The sequence below is a fragment of the Doryrhamphus excisus genome, chromosome 19, assembly GCF_030265055.1.
Source record: "Doryrhamphus excisus isolate RoL2022-K1 chromosome 19, RoL_Dexc_1.0, whole genome shotgun sequence".
Classification (NCBI taxonomy): domain Eukaryota; kingdom Metazoa; phylum Chordata; class Actinopteri; order Syngnathiformes; family Syngnathidae; genus Doryrhamphus; species Doryrhamphus excisus.
The window spans coordinates 87,643-103,645 of NC_080484.1; the positions used below are offsets into that span (position 1 = coordinate 87,643).

The 16,003-nt window shown below is 41.1% G+C and overlaps 2 protein-coding genes across 7 annotated transcripts; both read right to left on the minus strand.

Annotated features, from left to right (window-relative positions):
- Positions 1-930: 930 nt before the first annotated feature.
- On the minus strand, positions 931-7,591 carry slc22a3 (solute carrier family 22 member 3). 5 transcript variants are annotated; one of them, XM_058057888.1, is made up of 12 exons: positions 5,904-7,591; positions 5,370-5,473; positions 5,147-5,256; positions 4,912-5,080; positions 3,658-3,775; positions 3,483-3,592; positions 3,170-3,384; positions 2,277-2,388; positions 1,609-1,968; positions 1,415-1,527; positions 1,223-1,322; positions 931-1,159 (listed from the first exon to the last, which is right to left on the minus strand). In XM_058057888.1, exons 1-9 carry the CDS (start codon positions 6,291-6,293, stop codon positions 1,746-1,748), a joined length of 1,551 nt encoding a protein of 516 aa, XP_057913871.1. In that variant the 5' UTR covers positions 6,294-7,591; the 3' UTR covers positions 931-1,159; positions 1,223-1,322; positions 1,415-1,527; positions 1,609-1,745. The 5 variants fall into 5 exon arrangements, with proteins under 5 accessions (XP_057913871.1, XP_057913869.1, XP_057913868.1 ...); XM_058057886.1 differs by having other exon boundaries at positions 5,147-5,301; XM_058057885.1 differs by having other exon boundaries at positions 4,912-5,256.
- Positions 7,592-7,640: 49 nt separating this feature from the next.
- txlnbb (taxilin beta b) lies at positions 7,641-13,277 on the minus strand. 2 transcript variants are annotated; one of them, XM_058056793.1, is made up of 10 exons: positions 13,203-13,277; positions 11,633-11,867; positions 11,452-11,543; positions 11,209-11,379; positions 10,179-10,373; positions 9,381-9,500; positions 9,234-9,308; positions 9,041-9,133; positions 8,843-8,938; positions 7,641-8,765 (listed from the first exon to the last, which is right to left on the minus strand). In XM_058056793.1, exons 2-10 carry the CDS (start codon positions 11,844-11,846, stop codon positions 8,349-8,351), a joined length of 1,473 nt encoding a protein of 490 aa, XP_057912776.1. In that variant the 5' UTR covers positions 11,847-11,867; positions 13,203-13,277; the 3' UTR covers positions 7,641-8,348. The 2 variants fall into 2 exon arrangements, with proteins under 2 accessions (XP_057912776.1, XP_057912777.1); XM_058056794.1 differs by having other exon boundaries at positions 11,633-11,863; positions 13,203-13,269.
- Between the last annotated feature and the right edge of the window lie 2,726 nt (positions 13,278-16,003).

Sequence of the window (16,003 nt, forward strand, 5' to 3'; positions counted from 1 at the left end):
GGTCTGGGCCTTTTCTGGGTAAACCTTCAGCGGGACAAAAGCCTCCATCGCAATTAGATTACAAATACAAATACAAATAGACATCTTGGACAATCGCTGCTATTGTTGTCTGGAGATGCTCAGAAAGACCGACCGACCGACCGACCGACCGACCGACCACTCACTCAAAGATGAGTCGGTCGCATGATGATGGATGATCCGTATCACTGTCTGGATTCGGTCATTATTTTTCAAGGATTCGGTAATATTGCGAGATTTTCGACATATGTGCACATAACTCCACAAAAAATGGTCACAGCACTTGTTTAGGACATTTAGCTTTCCCCATACATTGCGCTATCATTGCTAGCAACATTAGCATAGTAGCATTTTCATGGGTAGACACTTATTTGAACACTTAGTACTATCGTGCTAGGTGCTAGCATGCTCATGTTGGCATGTTAGCATTGGTAGCATGCTAATGTTAGCGTTTAATGGGTTGACGTATAAACACTATCAAGCTAGATTTTGCTAGATTATGCTAACATTAGCATATTAGCATTTGTAACCATCTTCATAGGTTGACACTTGTATACACACTTAGCTCTATCATATTAGGTGTTAGCATGCTAACGTCAGCATTGTTAGCATGCTAACATTAGCATATTAGCATTTTTAGCCATTTTCATGGGTTGACAGTTATACAAACACTTAGTACTAACATGCTAGATACAAGTCATAATATTATGAGGAGAAATAATTTCATTTTAGTCACATTGATTTTAAAGTTATGATAATATCAGAAACAAACAAAACCAAAAATAAAGTTGGACATTTTGGAAAATTAGGAAAATGTAGAATAGGATGGCAATAAAGTCAAAATGGTAGAAGACAAATATTGACAAGATGAAATATTTTTGAAAATGATGAAAGAAGAGCAATAGCAGATACAGTATATTAGGAAACAAATAATTGAAAAAATTGAATGGCTGTAATTCTACCAGAATAAAGTCAAAATATTAAGGGAGAGTCACAATAATGTCACAATTTTATGAGAATAAAGCGATCATATGATGAAGAAAAATCATGTCATCTTTGCGTGGAAGGATGCCGAAATCTTCCGGCTTCATCCTGCCATCATGGAAGCACGCTGTTTGCGTCCTTGGCTTGGTGATGTTTCCTGTAGGAAAGGACACATAAGAAAGGACCAGATATTGTTTTCAATGATGAAAAGCAAATGTACCGTTTTAGCTTCTCCGCGTCCTCCACGGTCTCTGGCAGCGCCACTCCCGTCATCTCGGGCAGCAACATCACCAAGCCGCTGTACACCAGCGACATAACCCCTGACGCCAAAAAACAACAACACACGTTGTGTGGGCTTGGCGTGTGGCGTTCTTTCACGTGTGAGGCGTTGGCCAGGACATTCTTCACCTACCGAAGACCAAGAGCGGGACCTCCCGTCTGATGCTGGCCAGCCTGTAGAGCAGCAACGGGGCCACAATGATGCCGGCGTCGCTGGCCGATGAGCACACGGACACGCCCAGATTTCTAGCAAATGGCAGAAAGCACCCGAGTCAACATTGACAACCCTTTTGGTGTACTTAGTAGTCACCCCGTCTACGTCACTACCTTTCCTCCACAGGGTCCTTGTACACCTATACAAAACTGTGGCGAGACCAGCCATGTTGTTTGGTCTAGAGACAGTGCCACTGAGGAAAAGACAGGAAGCAGAACTGGAGGTAGCAGAGATGAGGGTGCTGAGGTTCTCATTGGGAGTGACCGGGATGGATAGGATCAGGAAGGAGTACATCAGAGGGACATTTCATGTTAGAGATAAAGTCCTTTAGGCCAGACTGAGATGGTTGGGACATGTCCAGAGGAGAGATAGAAGGATGCTGCCAGGTAGGAGGCGTAGAGGAGGACCAAAGAGGAGCTTTATGGATGTAGTGAAGGAGGACATGAGGGTAGTTGGTGTGAGTGAGACAGATTCTTGGGAAAAACAAGGAAATTTCGAAAATTATAAATATATAAAAAACAAGGTGAATAGGGTCCAAATATTAAGAGAAAAAATATGTAATTTCACACAAATTATGAGAGAAAAAATTCATTGTAGAAATATTTTGAAAATGTTATTTCAAAAAACTGGGAGAATAAAGTCAAAATATTGAGAGAAAAAAAATTCGTAGTATCACACAAATTCTGAGAAATAATTTTAGAAATATTTTTAAAATAATATTTGACAGAAATTGAGAAAATGTAATTAATAAAAAAAACAGCCACAGCAATTCATTCCACACCTCAGAGTGGTCGGATACATCTCGATGTTGGAAAAGCTGACCGTCTCAAATCCCACGGCGATAGCCAACCTCCCGATGACGGCGGCAGCTTTCCTCATCCAGGACAGCTCCGCTGTCAAGGCACAAATGCTTTGGAATATTATGGGAATAAAGTCACTATATTAAGAGAAAAAATATACAAGAAGAAACTTGAAATAGTTAGAAAATATGAAAAAAAAAACATCCGGCATTAATGAAAAAAAACATTCATTATTTTACCAGAATGGAGCTGAAAAAATAATAAAAGTCGTACTATGAGGGAAAAAATGACAAAATAAAGGTGTCATTGTGGGGAAATTACTTTGGGGAAAGTTAGAATCTTACAAGAATAAAGTCATAATATTCGGGGCCGAAAATTAGAATCAGCTGGAGGAAAAACAACTGCATTTTTTTACAAGAATAAAGTCAAAATATGAGGAGAAAAATCCTGTCAGGAACTCCAGCCACTCGTGTCTGATGCTGGCGTCTTTGGGAATTGGAAAGAAATCGGGCTTTGCTGGCGAGTGAACAGAGTAGAAAAAGCAGTTTTTAAAAGTTGATCTGACTTACAGCCACGCCCATATAAGGAAGTCTGCCCCTCTGTGACATCACAAAGGAGCAGTTTTACCACGCCCTCTGAAACCGAGCGTTTTGAGCCATCCCAAACTTCTTTCAGGGCTCACTTCCAAATGCGAAAGCCTCCTGATGTGAACCGTTGGCATGGTCTAACACCAGAATACAACATTCCAACTACGTTTATCGCTCAGAAAAGTGGAAAAGCATCTTTATATTAAGTTGCATCCTTTCATTTTTCATTATATGGGAGAGCTTTGCTGAAGATGTCATGTGACCCTGCCAGCATCAGCTCCACCTACCAGAGGAGACGAAGGCCACAATGAGGCAGGCGAGGCCTCCTGTTAAATTGGTGGCGGCCATCAAGGCGCGTCGGCCCATTCTGTCAACCAGAAGGTAGAAAATGAGGCCCGTGGGAAGCTCCACCAGCGCTGCGATGAAGAACTCCAAGAAATGGTTGTCACCCGTTATCCCCAGTCGCAAAACCAGACCGAAGTACACGATGCTGCTTGTAAACCTGTGTGTGTGGGGGGGGGGGGGGGGGGCATCAAGGCGAAGTTAAAGAGCGTGGAAGGCAGGGCTCTGGTCCATGAGGTCACCATTGAAGAGGCTCACCAGGCGTAGATTAAAATAAGCGTGTTTCTCCTGATGCAAGGTGTCCTCACCAAGTCCAGGACAGATACAGATACAGGACGTACTTCTTTCTTCATGTCCAGAGGAATCATCTGGGACGTGAAAATGAGCAGCTGCATCCTCACTGCGGCAGTGGAGTGCCACAAAGGGAGCATACCTCTTGGAGGTTTTGCGGCAGACTTCTCCCGTTGCACTTGGCGACGTTGGACATGATCCTCGCTGCCTCTGACGTCCTCTTTTGAGCCAAGAGCCAGCGTGGAGATTCTGGAACAATCCTACACCAACGAGTCGCTTGACTTTATTATAAAACTCGTCCCTCCTGAATTGCTTCAAGACCCGACCACAAGAAATTCATTTCCATGACGTCTGAGCCAATATTAATGAATTCCTTTTGGCATAGAAACATGTTTACAGTCTTCCAAATACATTATGTAAACATTATTAGAGTCCTCGACATAAAATAACACCCCTATAGTCACCTTTACACCCCTATTACCCCTATTGATTTTTGTATGACAAAAATATTGTTAGCATGCTAACATTAGCATATTAGCATTTTAGCCATTTTCATGGGTTGACACTTATATAAACACTTAGTACTCTCATGCTAGGTGACAGCATGCTAACATTACCATGTCAACGTTGCTATCATGCTAACATTACCATAGTACATTTTAGACATTTTCTTGGGTAGACACTTATATTAACACTAGGCACTAGCATGCTCATGTTGGCATGTTAGCATTGGTAGCATGCCAATGTTAGCGTAGTAGCATTTTTACTGTTTTAATGGGTTGACGTATAAACACTATCAAGCTAGATTTTGCCCTATTAACATTAGTATGTCAGCATTGCTAGCATGCTAACATTAGCATAGTAGCATTTGTAACCATCTTTATAGGTTGACACTTATATTCACACTTAGCTCTATCATATTAGGTGTTTCGCATGCTAACGTCAGCATGTCAGCATTGTCAGCATGCTAACATTAACATATTAGCATTTTTAGTCATTCTCATGGGTCTTCCAAATACATTATGTAAACATTATTAGAGTCCTCGACATAAAATAACACCCCTATAGTCACCTTTACACCCCTATTACCCCTATTGTACCTGATTTTGTATTACAAAAATATTAGCATGCTAACATTAGCATATTAGCATTTTTAGCCATTTTCATGGGTTGACACTTATATAAACACTTAGTACTGTCATGCTAGGTGCTAGCATGCTAACATTAACATGTCAACGTTGCTATCATGCTAACACTACCATAGTAACGCTTTAGCCATTTTCTTGGGTAGACACTTATATGAACACTTAGCACTATCGGGCTAGGTGCTAGCCTGCTCATGTTGGCATGACTCTACCGATGCAACCGTATCTCTGGCTCGCCACATGGCAATTACCAGTAGTACGAGATGAACAGGAAGGAAGGGACGCTCATGACGAGTTGAAGGGTCCTCCAGGAGGACACGAGGTACGCCAGACCAGGCAGCATCACCATCCCCATGGAGAAGAACGTCTGACACACCATGGACACCAGTTTCCTGTTGTTTGAGCCGAAGAACTCGAACACTGCACGTGACCACACCAGAATAAGGCAGACATTCCCCCGGCGGCATTCATGCGCAGTCAACTTACAAAGCACGAAGGACGCTGACCACGCGCCCTTTCCAAAACAGCCTTGCAGGAAACGAAAGACGAGCAGCAGCGGGTACCACGGCGACAGCATGACGCCGACGCCGGCCACGCTGAGGCACACGATGAACGCAATAAAACATGGCTTCCTGCCAAACCTGTCGGGTAGCATTCAGCTGTGGAATTCATGTTGTGGGGGGGTCGTTGGGCAAACGTGTGATCACACCTGTCTGCCATGGAGCCAGTGATGAACGAACCGAGGAAAAGCCCACACGCCACCATCACTTGATTGAGGTCAGCCAGCCAGGAGCGCTCGCACACCAAGGAGAACTGAGGTGGGGGGGGGGGGGGGGGGGGATTGGATGAGAAACCCTGGCACCAACTGTAAAGTATAACATCATCTATCTTGCCCACAGAGATGCCCAACCGGAGAATCGAATCCCAGGTCTTCCCAATCACCTGGCTATGTGGCCTACATGCTAACCACTCGGGCTAAGAGTGAAGTTGATCCTTATGCTGGAGCCTATCCCAGCTCTCTTGGGGCGAGAGGCGGGGTCCACCCTGGACTGGTGGCCAGCCAATCCCAGGGCACATATAGACAAACAACCATTCACACTCACATTCAATTCGGAGTGGCCAATGAACCTAGCATGTAGCATCCTGTCATTAGTCACTATGTGGTCCCCACCGGGGCCTCAGGACTCAGTCGGGGTCCATAAAGAAAGCATGAAGCGACGGCCATGACAATACGTGGGAATACCTCAGAAACGAACGTGCTGTGGCCTTCATGGAACATCCATCTCCCATGGCAGGGCACCACCGGGGTCCGGTTGGACGGCGGCCATTCCGCTTCACTGCATATGTTCTGACTGGGGCTCCAGTTCAAGTCCAACCTCTCGCAGCGGCTGAAGGACAGTCCCGATTGGGGCACGGTGACTTCCCTCGCCCGCACCGCCGTCCATCCGCACTCATTCTGGAGGCGTTGGCCCGCGGGGGCCGCACACCAGTGTTCGGGTGTCTTCCCTAAGAAAACAGCACCCACCAGGACAAAGGCGAAGGGGGCCAGCGGCAGGGAGCACAGCAACAACAGTCTCTTCTGGAAAGGCCCGAAGTCTCCAGCCTGCCTGATGAGGTCGTTGAGGTCTGCCATCGTGGTTGGAAGCGTCTGACAAGACGTAGCAATCTGTGCCGCTCAAAGTCCTCATCGTGGTCTTTGGTCCCTGGAAAGGAGCCACCCGGAATCGGGAATACGGTACGCTGCTTTGTTGCATCCGTCACTTTCTTTTCTTTCTTTTCTCAAACCCTGGCTGACAGACGTCAATCATTAACTCGTCAGATCTATTCCTGTCACGCATGACATGCCGCTATTTTAAGTCAGCTGCACTGCCGACTTTTCCCAACCGCCACCTTCAGAACTTCTCGGACGACTTTCATCAGAAATCTCATTCAGGACTTTGTGGACTGGCGCCATGGAAACCACTTCCACAAAAATTCCAAGGAACTGGAACTGTCATCGGCACTCCCACCCGGACATGGTAGGATGCATCAGCAAGACCCGGGACATGTTGAAGGAACTATATGTCTCCCAACCGGACTTAAGTCCCCCCCCCTTTATATATTTTATCTTTTTTCCATTTGATCTTGTTTTTTGTCATTTTTGTTATTCTCATCAAATTCTGACTTTTTCCAATTTTTCTCGAAATATTTTGACTTTTTTTTGTAAAATGACAGCTGTTTTTTTCCCCCATATCTGGCGTTGTTTTTATTTTTTTACAAAAAATATAAACATAGTATTATGACTTTAATATTTCAATATTATTATTTTTATAATTTTATTTTAAAAAAATAATTATAAAAAATTATTATTTTTATTATTTTTGTAATATAACTTTTTTGGCTAATTTTCCCAAAATGACAACTTTGTTTGTTGTTTTGTTTGTCTTACATAATATTGCAACGTCGAAATACTTTTTTTGTCTTTAATATTTTAACTTTTTGCAAAATTACATTTTTTTTCTCTTTTTTGCCTCAATATTTTCTTGATAACATTAGGTTGTTTCTGCAGAATTACATTTTTTTCCTTTTTTAATAATATTAATAGTCAAAATATATATATATAGATAAAAGTAAAAGCCACACGCCGGTGTTGGTCATCTCCATGCGCAGCCGCAGACTGTCTTGCTCAAGGACACATTGGCAGTGACTGGGATAGAAGCAACTGTATTCAAAGCGCCAACCCTTGGCTTTGTGGACGGCCTGCTTTACCCCCAAAAACACATCATTTATCTTACCAGGTGTGTGTGTGTGTGTGTGTGTGTGTGTGTGTGTGTGTGAGATCAGTCCACTGAATGATTGACAGGCTGCTGTATTTTATGTGCGACCCGCCTCTCCTCTTTACCGTGCGGGACAAAGACCGCCAGGGCCTCCTTTGTATGGTCCTGGTGTGAGGCTGTGATAGTTGCTATCTGCCCCCCCCCCCCCCCCCCCCATTGTTTGCTAGGTTTAAGGGCCCATGCGCTAGATTTACACTCTGTGACAGCACATGGATTCACGGCTACGTTTCCATGGAGACAAAACAAAAGCTCCTGGACGTCTTTTTTTTTTTATTATTATTATTTTTTAATAGAAAAAGCACAAAATAGTCGCTATATTCTCATTTTTTCCATTTGATCTTGTTTTTTGTCATTTTTGTTATTCTCATCAAATTCTGACTTTTTCCAATTTTTCTCTAAATATTTGGACTTTATTCTTGTAAAATGACGTCTGTTTTTTCCTCATGTCTGGTGTTGTTTTTATTTCTTTTTTAAAAATGTAAACATAGTATTATGACTTTAATATTTCAACTTTATTTTGTAACACAACTTTTTTGGCTAATTTTCCCCAAATGACAACTTTGTTTGTTGTTTTCTTTGTCTTACATAATATTGCGACTTCGAATGACTTTTTTTGTCTTTAATATTTTAACTTTTTGCAAAATTACATTTTTTTCTCTTTTTGGCCTCAATATTTTGACTTTATACTATTTTGGAATATTTTTGCTTCGCATCTCTCGTCCTGTTATGATTTTATTCCCATAATATTTGGACTTTATTTTGACTTTATATCTCCTTACATGAATATTTGCACTTTGTTCTTGTAAAAGACCAAATGTTGAAAAATGGGAGATGTTCTATTTCTTAAATGTACGTATGTTCTCTAATGTTCTCTAATCAACAGACTCCAGTTCCAAATCTTTTCCTTCTTGAGGTCCATGGTCCTCCACCTCCTGGAGGTGTTGGCTGTTGCTCTTCTCCAGGTGCTCCTCGCCGTGGGAGGGTTCTCCTGCGGCGTCTGTGGGTACGACGTGGGAGACGAGGACCATCTCCTTCAGAAGAGCCTGCTCTGCTTTCAGCAGAGCCAGTTCCTTGCTAAGGGGGGGTTCGGAGGTAAGAGGGGGCTGGGCGGGGGTCGGAGTGGTCTCCTGCTCCTCATGGTGGTGGCGGTCCTCCTGGGCAGCCTCCTTCTCTGCCGCCTGCACCTTCTCGTAGAGGCTCTTCCTTTCGTCTTGCAAAGCCCTGCACAGGTTCTCCAGTTTCTGGTTCTTGAGGGCGAGAAGCTCCAGCTCCTTGTCCCTCACAGCTTTCTGCAGCAGCACACAGAAGACACAATGAAGACATGTCGGCTGTGTGAAGCAACCAGCCAAGAACAAAAGCTCCTCACGTCCGCCACCATGTCCAGGAGGCTCTTGTTGCAGCCGTCAAAGCGACTCTTCCATGATTGACATTCCTTCTCCAGCTTTCTCATCTTCTTGGCCATCTTGGAAGGCGGCAAACATGTTAGCAGGAAGAAGAGCTAAAAATATCCTGGCTCCATATTTAGCTTCTCGTCCTTCAAAGCCTCGTGAGAAGACGTTCTTACTTTGTCCATGTCCTGTTTGAAGCCGCTGTAGATGCTGTTGCTCTTTGAAACCGTGCCCTGGAATTCGTCAAACTTCTGCGAGTAGACGTCGAGCTGAGGAGAACATGGATCGGGATGAGCGGGATGAGCGGGATGAGCGGGATGAGCGGGATGAGCGGGATGAGCGGGATGAGCGGGATGTAGGATCACCTACCTGGGCCTTCATGTCCGTCTCCTGCTCCTTCAGCAGCTTCATCTTCGTCTTGTACTCGGCGGTCTGCTGCAGCAACTGTTGGGCAACGCTGGAGGTGAGCGTTGGAGGACAGCGTGGAACCCCCCCCCCTCCCCCCCCTTCACCTACAAGCTCCTTCTCCAGCTTGTGCTTCTCCTGCGCCTCCTTCAGCAGCATGTTGGCCTGCGTCAGTTTGGTGTCCAGCAGCTTCTCTTTCAGGTCTCGGTGCTTGAAGACCTTCTCAAGGTTCTGGAAGACATGTTGGGGTGCTTGGTCTCACTTTACAATCAGGTACGCAAAAATACACTACAGTACACTACACTACAGTACAGTACAGTACACTACAGTACAGTACAGTACAGTACAGTACAGTACTGAACTGAACTAACTAATTCATACATTTAGGGTAGTGACTGAGGAACTGATGACTTATACACATACATTTAGAGTAGTTACTGAGGAACTAATTACTTATACACATACATTTAGAGTAGTTACTGAGGAACTAATTACTTATACACATACATTTAGAGTAGTTACTGAGGAACTAATTACTTATACACATACATTTAGAGTAGTTACTGAGGAACTAATTACTTATACACATACATTTAGAGTAGTTACCGAGGAACTAATTACTTATACACATACATTTAGAGTAGTTACTGAGGAACTAATTACTTATACACATACATTTAGAGTAGTTACTGAGGAACTGATGACTTATACACATACATTTAGAGTAGTTACTGAGGAGCTAATGAAGTAATAACTAAGGCACAAATTGAGAGTAGTTACTGAGGAACTAATAATAATAATAATAATAATAATAATAATAATAATAATAATAATAATAATAATAATAATAATAATAACAATAATAATAATATGTAATGTGAATTTGGAAAGTAGCGTTTGTCGACGTACCGCCTCCCGCTGGTCGTACTGCGTGATGAGGTCCTTCAGCTTCTGGGCCAGGGCGCCGTTCTCCTGGCAGAGTTTGGTGTTCCGGGTGCTGTGCTCCTCGATCTGGGCCTGGATGTCGCTCAGCGTTCCCTGGAAGTGGGTGGTGATCTCTTTCCTCTTCAGGTCGTCCTCTCTGCACCTTTGCAACGTCTCCTCCTGCGTTGCAAACACGGACGTGTGAGGACTGGGCCGTGTTGATCTGCTGGATGTATTTATTCATTTCTATTTGATGAATTATGATTAGCCACTTTTCATCTAGCCGTATTTTCTACACGGCTTGGCCATGCTGGAGCCTATCCCAGCTCTCCTCAGGCAACAGGTGGGGTACCCTGAGGTACGCTGGACCGCTTCTTTACTTTTTACAAGGCACCTTTAAGGCATTTTTAATACATTTAGGATTATTTTAGAATTATTATAGCTTTGAATTGTTTTTGAATCGCTTTAGATTATTATTTTTTTATTCTTTGTGTTTGTAAAAAAATGTATGAAGTTATTATTAATGTTGATTAATACAGTTTTCATGATAATAAATAATAAATAATAAATAATAAATAATAAATAATAAATAATAAATAATAAATAATAAATAATAAATAATAAATAATAAATAATAAATAATAAATAATAAATTTTGTATTCATTTATTCATTCCATATCATTTCTTAAACGTTTACCTTTTACTTTTTTAAAATGATGAATTTATTTTATAATAAATATTAATTTCTTTGTTTATTTTATTGTAAAGGTGGACTTTCAGAAGGCACCTTTAATGTATTTTCATAGTACATTTTTGTCAATGTATTAATTTTTGAAACATTCATTTGTATGTTTTTATGCATTTTAAAGTGTTTTACATATTTTTCAAAGTTCTGAAGTTATTTTTATTTATTTTATTTTCATTTTATTTTATGATTTCCAATCCTAAAGGTGGAATTCAAAAGTATTTCAAAATGTTTTTCACTAAATCTTTTCCAATCTCTTTTCAAGGCACCTTTAAGGTCTTGTTGTGCCTCTGCAGTTCCCGGCACAGTCCCTCCAGCTTGCTTCGAGCCAGCACGGCGCGACTGTGCTCGCTTTGCAGCTGGTCCTTGTCCTTCATCACCTGCAGGAGCTTCTTCTGCAGAACCTTCAGCTGCTTCTGGTCGCTCCTGTGCTCCTCCAGCTGCAACAGTGACAGCCACGAGCATGGATTTGGAGTCGGTGTTCATCAGATGATCATCCCTCATCCACTCACCAGCTCAGCGTGCTTCTTGATGGTGGCTTCCAGTTTCTGCTCCGGCGTGTGGAGCTTGTTGAGGCTCTGCATAAGCAGCATGGCCTCCTTTCCTGAGAGGCGACAAGTTGAGCTTTCATGGATGGTCATGGTGCCTCCATGAAGGCTTGTCTACGTCAGTCAAGTGCTTTAGAGAACCTACCCAAGTTCTTCAGCATCTTCTTCTCCAGCTTCTGGTCCCGTCTGCTGTCCTTGTTGGGCTGGACATCCTCCGTGTCCTCCGGCTCGGCGGGGACGGCGTCAGCCTGGTAGGTGCTGATGATGTCCTCCAGCTGCTTGGCCAGGTCGTCCGTCGGGTCCACGTTCGGACCTCCTGCCGGTGCCGCCTGAGCGCTGTTGTCTGGACAAGCCTCCATCTTGGCGGGTGCTCTTGCTACCTAGAGCCAGTCCTGGTGGTCAGGACTCATCGCTACGTTTTGTCTTACTGTCACAACGTACGCCTGCTAGCTGGCCTTCAGGGGCGGGTCTAAAAGGTTTGGTATTGGTATGCTAGGGTTGCTAGGTTGGCCGTATGCTAGCAACCTTTTTTTTGCTGTTTATTGTGCAAAAAAAATAATCTTTGTACATTTCATTCCTGTGATATCATAACTTTATTTCCGTAATATTTTGACTTTATTCTTGTAACATTCTCAATTTTTCTGCAACTTAATTTTCCCCAGAAAAAATATTTTTGCAACTTATAAATTTACAAAAACAACATATTTTATTCTTTAATATTTCAGCATTATGCTAATAAAATTATGCTATTTTTGCGAAATAATCTTTGTACATTTAATTTCTGTGATATTATAACTTTATTCCCATAATATTTTGCCTTTTTTTCTTTTGAAATGACTGTGACTTTTCCATTTTTACTTTTGTGGCTGGGTTTTGGTTGGTCAATATTCTCCTCATAATTATGACTTTGTTTCCAATTTATTCCCATAATATTTTGACTTTATTCTTGTAATATTCAAAATTTTTCTGCAACTTAATTTTCCACAATTTTTTTTGCAACTTATATTATAAATTAAAAAAAACAACAGATTTTATTATTTTAGATTTTTATTTTAGTAGCATTATGCTACTAAAATTATGCTATTTTTCCGACATAATGTTTTTTTTCTCCTTTTCGTCCTAATATTATGTGTTTATTCTGGTAAAATGGCTTTTGTTTTGGTCGTTAAGGTATATTTTTCCAACGTGCCATGGACCACAAATGTCCCCCGGGCAGCACTTTGGACACCGTGGTATAATTTGTCTCCTACTCGTCCTTTTGCAAATGTTCCACGGTCGGGAAGATGTTTACGTGCATAAAATTAGCGCGGCGCTTTCCCAAGCGGAGCACATGGCACCTGTTCCACAGCGGCGGCTATTTTAAGAACTCCTTTATTTGGGCAAGACGTTTATTTATTTCCTAATCCAACACGATAGACGGCGGCGTGGGCAGCTGTGCGTGCACAAGCTAGCATTTCCAGCCTGTACTTGCTGGAAAACACGAGCGACGGCGAGCAGGAGCGAGGAGACCTGGCGGACGATGGTTGACCCAACATGGACGCCGGGCTGGAGAGACAAGTCTTCTCATGCTATCACACAACGCATGCGACTCCTGACACGTTAGCATGTTAGCACGTTAGCACGTTAGCACGTTAACACGTTGACGTACTGGATGTTAGTTGCATGTTGTTGTATGTTAGTAACACGGCAGGCTAGGCAGCGCATGGGGGTCTTACCGGGACCGAGGGCCAGAGGGGGAAAGGAAGGAGTGGAGGGGCTGGGACACGCTGCCACCAACACAGCTGTGATAAGACCTCCTCAAAATAAACCGGGGGGGGGGGGGGGGGGGGCAGGGACACAACACTCCCAAAAACAACTGCGACACATACCTAATATTTGGTCCCAAATATACGACAGACTAATAGGACCACATTGAAAAAGCTTTTTTTAAATAAAGTCATAAATGAATGCCCAAAAGCCAAAGGTCACGAAAGTACCCCCCTTTCATAGGCACTGTTGTGACATTTCAAGAATAAAGTGGTAAATTCACATGAAAAAAGTCATAAAAACAAGAAAAACCTTGTAAATGTATCATAGTAAAATTATAAATAATAATAATAAAAATATGACCTTTGCCCAAGGCCAAAGCTCACGTATGAGTACAACTGTGTGTGTACAACAATGTGTCGTACACGCCCGCCTGTATGATACATTCACGCAAGTGTGCCCCGCCCCGCCCCGCCCCGCCCCGCTTTTACTCATGTTTTAACTGTGTATTAGCCAATGAATGTTGGATTTGAACGTATCTTTTATTCTGTTTACTTGCTTTATTCAACTGCATTCTTCTGTAAAGTGTCTAAGTACTATTTTGAAAAGCGCTATACAAATCAAATGTGTTATGATTATGACTGATGAAGCGTAAAAGACGATATACACACAGACACAGACTTGCTGGGTTCTTATTCCAAGTATATTCTCTTCAAACAATTTCAAATGGAATCTGAGCACCAAATAATAGAATGGAATCCCTTCCCCCCAAAAGCGTAAAAGAGGCACCCCGTCCTGCCCAAGCATTTGATGCCAACAACTCAACGGTGGATTGGCTACTGAGGTCGTTGTTTCTTTCTTTCTTGCGTCCTCGATAAAGCCCAGCCCAGAGGTCAATGATTTGACCTCTGTGGGAGAGCTCGTAGACATGAGAGGCACAACGCACTTCAGTATATATAGGATAGTATATATACTCTATACGTAGAGATATAGATATATATGAATACATCATAAAAAGCAAACACAAACTGTGTACATTATGCAAAAGCAAAGAAATGTTTTTAGGTTTCATGTCCACCTTGGTTGGCGCCACCAAATGTGGTCAAAGCTGCAAAACGCCGTCATGGATGAAAGCGGTGCACCTTTCAAATTCGTCGGCTGTAAACATGAAAGTGATTCTTCAACCCCTTCTTCGGGCCAACACGGCCTCCGTTTTCGTAAACCCCCCCCCTCCCCCGTCGGCGCCGGCAGAGATACAAAAAAGCCACGTAAAAAAAGTCGTCAACACTGCAAAAATAGCTGAAAGGATAAAAGCAAAAGGCATTGTATGTACACAGGAGAAGGTAAACACGCAAAAAGTGGCCTTCATCCACCTCTGAAGACACCAGCCATTCTTTGTTAGATGGCCGTGCCTTTCCCGTGTAGGAATTGGACTATTTTTAGATTTGTAAAAAAACAAAAACAGCCTCAATAGCGCCCAGGCTGGTTGCAGCCGGTAGTGCACCCTACTCAGACAATGATACAATCACTCATTGGATTATGGACACATTTCCAACGCCCAATAATAATCATAATTAATAATTATGGACAGGGAATTTTAGGAAGTTTTCATTTGCTAACTAACATTCTTCATCTTTTTATTGTTTATGACTAACAAGCAAAAATTCTCAATGAACAAAAAAATTACATTTAAATTATTATGTAAATAAATATAATTGTTTGCCATTATTCATAAAATTAATTAATTCATAAAAGTGAATTATATTAAATAAATTCATGACAATTTAACAATAAATAACATAAAATTACATAAAATGTTAAATGTAATTGTGTTTGCAATGATGATATTGATATTATGGATATTTGCTCAAATTAAAATAATCCAAATAAAAATGTATTAACATTTTAATAAAAAATTTGGGAAATAAAAATGTTAATGTTAATGTCATTTAAAGAGTGAATGAATTAAATTTGATTTAAATACAAAATTGTTTGCCATTGTGGTTATTCATATTATGGATATTATATTTGATTTCTCATTTGCTGAAATTAAAATAATGAAAATGAAGAGAAATTGTAGGAACTGAGAAAATAAAAATGACATTTTATTTAATTGATTTGCCATTATTATTATTATATCAAATAAATTAATTCATAAAAGTGAATTATATTAAATACATTAATGACATTTAAACAATAACTAACATAAAATTACATAAAATATAATAGTGTTTGCAATGATGATATTGATACTATGGATATTAAATGTGATTCATTTCTCATTTGCTAAAATTAAAATAATCCAAATAAAAATGTATTGACATTTTTATTACAATTTTAGGAAATAAAAATGTTAATGCAATTTAAAGAATGAATTAATTACATTGGATTGAAATAAAAATTGTTTTCCATTCTGGTTATTCGTGTTACGGATATTATATTTGATTTCTCATTTGCTGAAATTAAAATAATGAAAATGAAGATGTATATAAAATTTGAATAAAAATTTTAGGAACTGAGAAAATAAAAATGTCATTTTATTTAATTGACTTTTTGAATATTATGTATATTTTTATTCTAATTTAGTTTGCCATTATGGATATTAAATTGGATGAATTTCTAGCGAAGTAAAGATGGATATCTTTGTGTGGATGAAATGAAAAATGAAATGAAAAATATCCCCACACCCGTCTTAAAACGAGCCAATCAGAAACCTCGTAAGTGAGCGTTGATGTGCGGTTCCAAGATGTACCATCAAGTGTACTCAAGT

What these genes read in the sequence shown, in the direction of transcription:
- slc22a3 (XM_058057884.1), bottom strand. Translation starts at nt 6,293, where the DNA reads ATGGCAGACCTCAACGACCTCATCAGGCAGGCTGGAGACTTCGGGCCT. An exon ending in CTGTTCATCTCGTACTACTG is followed by an intron (nt 3,776 to 4,911) that starts GTAATTGCCATG and finishes TCGTTGGTGTAG; the next exon opens with GATTGTTCCAGAATCTCCAC. An exon ending in ATGTATCCGACCACTCTGAG is followed by an intron (nt 1,969 to 2,276) that starts GTGTGGAATGAA and finishes GTTTTTCCCAAG; the next exon opens with AATCTGTCTCACTCACACCA.
- txlnbb (XM_058056793.1), bottom strand. Translation starts at nt 11,846, where the DNA reads ATGGAGGCTTGTCCAGACAACAGCGCTCAGGCGGCACCGGCAGGAGGT. An exon ending in TCAAGAAGCACGCTGAGCTG is followed by an intron (nt 11,380 to 11,451) that starts GTGAGTGGATGA and finishes TCACTGTTGCAG; the next exon opens with CTGGAGGAGCACAGGAGCGA. An exon ending in TCAAACAGGACATGGACAAA is followed by an intron (nt 8,939 to 9,040) that starts GTAAGAACGTCT and finishes CCGCCTTCCAAG; the next exon opens with ATGGCCAAGAAGATGAGAAA.